We start from the raw sequence: 6,144 nt of genomic DNA on the forward strand, positions 1-6,144 counted from the left end.
TATTATTATAGAGGGCCTCAGAAGATAGATATGGCCTCTCTGAACCTCTGAGAGGGATTGTTTGCCATTATACTTCACTATCTAGAAAGCTCAGCGTTTCGCTCTTCAACTCATACTGGAATGATGAAACGCAGAATTCTGGTAGGAATGGGTTCCTTTTCAATCTCTTTGATGACAGCAATAATAATTTCACAGTTATCATTTACATTTTATCATATTTAAAACATTCCTTTTTCATCAGTTCGTCGCCAAAATCTACATAGTCAATATTTACATCTGGTTAAAAGTTTATGATCGCATGTACCTAAGTTCCACTATAAGAAAATATTTCACACAATATCCATCTTATCTCAAACAGAAAATGAAATACTTTGAAGAACATATATTTTCAAATGTTGAGTGATAAAACAATCTCCCACAATATATGTAACTCATAAAGAAGAAGAAAAAAGACGTTCACGGTTAATTCTTTAAATTCGCAATAACAATAATCTTCTTGAGCACTACAAAAAAGTTCATGAAAATAAATTCCGTCAAGCAGCAAACCATTTATTAAAAACAGAAGTACTATAACATCATAGGATAAAGGTAGAAGTTTCGCTCTGGGTTATTCACGAGTGAGAAAAATGAGACTATTGTCTCATAAGACCAGGGAAGAAACATTTTGTAAATGCAAGTATTATTTTTTCGATTTACATTTTGTAGTGTTTAATCATTTATTTATTTAAAAAAAGAAATAAGATCAATCTTACAGCTTAAACAATTGTAAAAAAATCTCCAGTCTGAGCACAATTGTAATATTTTACTACCGAAGTTTTTGTGTTTTCAACTGGTTAGTACTAATTACCAAAACTGTTATAATATTTTGTTTACATATATTATATCATGTTTGTTTATTTGTTGTTGTTGTCTTTTATAGCTAGTTCAGTTTTTGTTTTTTAATATGCGCACATCATTCACAGATGTAATTTTTTTAGAAGTTAATATATGATTATATTTAATTTTTATATTACCTCGTTTTAGAGAAAAACTACTGGAGCTAAGGACATAGGGTATTATTTTTGATACAATACACTATTTAAAGTTTTTGTATTAGATTTATCGTCCTACTGTGTTGCTATGAGTAAAAACATTTACCGTCGTTACTCAAAAAAGAATTGTATTTTTCTGCCACCTTGTGGCTAGAATATTAACATTAAGAAGACTTGTTACTAAAGGTTGTTTGGGGTGCTAGCTGTACCAATAACTTAGCATCTGTAACAAATAGATATGTGTGTATATATATATATACATCGCATGAAAAATGTAGTAATTATTATTCTGTGTATTGTAGCACCATTTAATACTTATAATTGAAAGAAAAAGATTGTGTTAGTCTACTTTAACCTAGATGGAACTTAGATAAATAGATTAATTCACGATACTTCTATAGTATAACTACTATCTATCTATATATATATATATATATATACTACTAGAACTCTGAGATTGTTTGTTTGTGTGTGTGCTTGTCTGTAATTAAATACAGCAAAAACGGTGCACAATAGCGCCATATTTGTAATGAAATGAGAATAGAAACAGAATAAAACAAGTTTCGTTACCGAGTTAGCGCCGTTTTTTGGGGTCAATTTTTGTACATTCCATTATTATAAAACTTCGTTTTCCACCTGATGAATAACTTTAAAATATCTCCTATACAACAATATATGCACAACAGAAATTAAATGATGAGATGAAAATGTGTTATAAGGGCGCATAGAAAGAACAACAATAAAATGGACCTACAATATTATTGACTATTTGCAAATAGTAACTATGGAGACGAGGTAATAAAATAGAAATCCAGTTGAGAACAACAACAAAATTTTATAAAGGAAAACCTCTCGCCGAGCATTGGCTATTATATTATTTCCCTGTCAATGTTCCCATCTTCATTAAAAGGCGTAAGATGACAAAAACAAGATCTTAGAGAATCTATCTATATACTACTAAAACTATGAGATTGTTTGTTTACTTATTTTCTCAGTCAAAAAATCATTCACACTACCGTTCGCGCTCTTTACGCAACTTCTTACTCCACTTTTTTGAAAAATGAAATGGTCTTTCCTTTTACTCCCGATCAACAATCAAATATCTTTTCTTGAATTATGAATAACACGAATGGATTGAAATATTTAATTAAATTATCTCAAAATAAACCTTCATTTCGATGCAATATTGAAATTAGCTTGAATTCTTCATAACCTCAAAATAGTGGTTGACCCAGCGGGTCACGGTGGTCTAGTTGACTATAAAACTAGACAGCTTCCAAGCCATCTATGGTAGCGTGGAAGAATGGAGGACTGGGAATTGGGTAGCAATTTGAATTTAGGTAATGAATTTTGACGATTTATTTGTTGTTAAGCGCAAAGCTACACAATCAGCTGTTTCATTTGTGCTGTGCCCGACGCTAGGCGCGAGTAGCGAAGCCAGATTTTTAGCGTTTTAAGCTCTCCTTCTGAGAGAGTCAGATTTGCGGTTGAGACGGGAAGGAGGTGTGCAATTTCAACGAAATATCGCACATTGATAAAAGGATATTTTGTTCTAACACGTTATTCATACTTGCCTTTTCTTTTTGGGTGTAACTATATTTTAAAATAAAATTACAGCATATTAACATATATTTTTCAAATAATACCAAATACGTCACATTTGTAATTAATTCATTCAAGCATTATTTTACTTGTACATTTTTTAATCATTATTATTAATTTCAACACTTCGTGACTTTTAAGTTACAGATTTAACAAGACAAACCCTATCCTTTGACTTGGTGGGTTGAAAGAAACATATTTTACAATGGATGGAGAGCAGAGGGTAGTGAGAATTGGAATGAATTTTAACATCCAACGATCAGATGGTAAGATTTGTTTTTGTTGCTAGTTAGGATGTAGTTTACAAAAAATAAAAATATTTAATTTAGATTTTGTAAAACAAATGCATTATTAGAATTTCTAGAAAGCTGATTTAAAGTAAGTGGTTAAAATAATATACCACAAAAAATTAATATTTCACAAATGAACTTTTTGAAATATGAATGTTAAGAAGATTTAGCCATTGTAATTTGTTTTTAAATGCATATTCACTTTTAGTATTCAAATCACAAATATTACTCATTCAATTTTAGACACAACATGAAGAGTAGAACTGTAAAAGTCTGACTAAACCAGTAAATGGAGTGCCAAAATTTTTTTAGTGCTGGTAGATTGTATAAAATTGTCAAGTCATTTTAACACCCTTTAAGCTTTTTAATGGATAACACATATATTTTCATGATGTAATGTTTGTAAGTGCATTGAACTAGTGGATGGTTGTTTTCAGTAATATTACAGAGATGGGATAAGTTTAGCACTACAACAGGCTATAAGCTATTATTGGTGAAAATTGGATTCTGTTCTAGGTGACCAAAATATACCAGAATGTACCATTGTAATATTGGCTACAATTAATTTATAACATTAAAGCATATTAACAAACTAGGGTTAATTTTGGAAGCCCTTGATCAGTCTCTGCATGCAACTTAACCCTAGAATTACCACTGAGGTCCATGTGAACACCATTAGCTTTTTTAGTATTTTAAATATTCATTAAATTATTCGTAAATCCATGACTATGTCTAATAACATAAGTAATATAAAATCAATATTGTAATTAATCCCACTAATTATTGCTGGGTTTTTCTGTCTGACATACATATAAAGTGAGTGATTTCAACCAATTTGGTTTGGTTAATTCTTTACACCAAGTGTTGTAACAGGCAAAAATATAAAGATACTCAATATCATGCAATATGTGGACTGCATAGTACAAAAACAAGTTGGTAATCTGAGGGTTAATAATTATTATTTTGTACAATTATTAATTAAAAATTGAGAACTGGGTCCAATTTTATAGGATCTGGTATAGTGAGAGAATTTTTTATAATATGCTTACTTTAGTAATGTTTTACTTTAACAAAGCTACATATATATTCAATCCTTTAGCTTAGACATTGTAGACCTCTCTCTTTTTGCTTTTTTGTACAAGGCAGCAAACAGTTATCCATGTTTAGAAGAAAATGAAGTACATGCATCAGTATTAAATGTGGGATATCATGATATGGCTCTGTTGCTACTACCCTTGCTAACAAAATATGCCAAAAGGAGGATAAGATGGTTATTGTATATGTATACAGCAAATATTTTCTTAGTGTAATAGTAGTAATTGCCTGCTGGACTTGAATTTTTCTACTGATTTTTTTTTTCTTTATTTCCAGTTGTACTTGGAGGTGTGGATATGGAAAAAAATATGGATGTTTACAACTTATTTAAATGAGTGACAAAACTATAGATGTATGAATGTTTGTGTTGATATTTACCTATACCAAAATACATATATATGATTTGTTTTAAACATTATATGGAACTTTTATAGTTATGTTTTTGTTTCAATATATGTAAATGTGTTAATCTGATTTCAAAATATTAAATCAAGCTAGTTAAATATTTTATTCTGCAGTGGCCTCAGATACCAAATTTTACAAAGTTTTATATAACAATTAAGGACAAAAAGGGGTCTATTGGTCCATTGAGGTTGACATATCCAAAACTAAATGTTAGAAAAAAAAATAAGAACTCAAAGCTAGCTGTTACCATTTAAATATTTACCAAGCCTTCCCTTAATCACCACATCAGAAAATAACCCATACCAAAAGTCAACTACCCTATTATTAGCTGAAGATGACTCCTACACTGTCAAAATTTAAATTTGTGACCCCTTGTTTTATACAAAAAAAGAAGATACATCAACACTGTCAAATTCCTTAACAACCTCTAACACCTTTTTCACATTCTCTCTAACTCTTATTTCAAGAGATATCCATTTCAAACATCTTAACCTGTCTTCATACAACAATCTTTCCATCTCATACATCTTCCTAGTAACCTTCCTTTGAACCCTTTCAAGCAATGCAATGTCCTTCTTTAGCCAAGGAGCCTAAAACTGATAACAGTACTCTAAATGAGGCCTAACCAGAGATCTGTACAATGAAATTTTAACCTCTTTAGGCTTTGTTGGGGGATATTGCATCATAACCATTTTCATAGAGTTGAAATAAAAGTAATAAAGTTGGTTTGATAACAAAGTGTCAAACAATTTTTGTTTTTATATATTAAAATTAATTCAATTGAAATAATAAAATCCACTCTATACTCAGTGGGATTTACTGATTTTATGGCTTCAAGTATATAAACATGTTCAGTAAGAAAAGAACAAATGCAACCAGTGACTTACATAATCAATACTTTCAGCTTCAAAGTTTACAGAACACGATATTTTTGGTAGCAGATAATTGTTAGGGAACATCAGTCACCCATTCCAATAAGTCGGTCCTTTGTGGTAAGTATAACCCACATGTAAACTAGATTCTAATACTTTTTTTTACAGTAAATGTATTCAAGACAGTAAAAATACAACAAACTGCTGTTTTTTAATCTGTTCTGAACACAAATTTAATCCTTAATCCATCACAACAAGAACTTAATATCATTTATGTCTATCATACCCTATGTACTTAAGAAAAGTTACGACGTATGTGACACATATTGTAAAGATAATGATAATGCTGCTGTCATGTCATCTGTCAGGCGTTCAACAAAGAATTCTGAAAAAAAATCCAAAAGCAATGTTTATAAACTGTGACAACTATAGTTTGAACTTAGCATGTCTTCATGCTGCAAGTCAGGAAACAACAGTTATTGCCTTTTTTGGTATAATTGAAGCCATTTATAATTTCTTTGCTCATTCAACAACTCGATGGGATAAACTGCAGCAGGAGCTTAAGATCTCTGTCAAGTGTGAATCAGAAACACAGTGGAGTGCAAGAGAAAAGGCAGTAAAAGTTGTACATGAAAAACTGGATGAATTGCTAGGACTGTTACAGTAATTAAGTGAGAATGGCAACATGGCTGAAACAAAATGTGGTGCTCATAATATTCTGCAATGTATGCTTACATTTGATTTTCTTGTACTTTTGCAATTTTTTGGTGAAATCTTTTATCATCTACCAATCGAGTGCAGAAACAGAAACGTCTTCAGGATCCAAAAATTAATTTTGGAGAAGCAGCT

The 6,144-nt window shown here is 30.6% G+C and overlaps 1 protein-coding gene across 14 annotated transcripts in view; it reads left to right on the forward strand.

Moving 5' to 3' along the window:
* The first annotated feature begins 2,316 nt into the window (after nt 1–2,316).
* The window catches only part of LOC106457275 (kinesin-like protein KIF2A), a 27,615-nt gene continuing 23,787 nt past the window's right edge, over nt 2,317–6,144 (forward strand). For 5 of the 14 annotated variants that reach the window (XR_002610117.1, XR_002610115.1, XR_002610116.1 and 2 more), the window contains exon 1: nt 2,738–2,899. Coding sequence is in view for 2 of the 14 variants with exons in the window: in XM_022383133.1 (XP_022238841.1) it covers nt 2,897–2,899 (3 nt within the window). In the remaining 12 variants the exon portion in view is untranslated. Of the gene's footprint in view, nt 2,372–2,506; nt 2,535–2,737; nt 2,900–3,219; nt 3,440–4,294; nt 4,371–6,144 lie in introns of those variants that run through there. The other 9 variants (XM_022383126.1, XM_022383132.1, XM_022383127.1 and 6 more) reach the window with 7 other exon arrangements.

Source organism: Limulus polyphemus, unplaced genomic scaffold (genome assembly GCF_000517525.1).
Source record: "Limulus polyphemus unplaced genomic scaffold, Limulus_polyphemus-2.1.2 Scaffold310, whole genome shotgun sequence".
Lineage (NCBI taxonomy): Eukaryota > Metazoa > Arthropoda > Merostomata > Xiphosura > Limulidae > Limulus > Limulus polyphemus.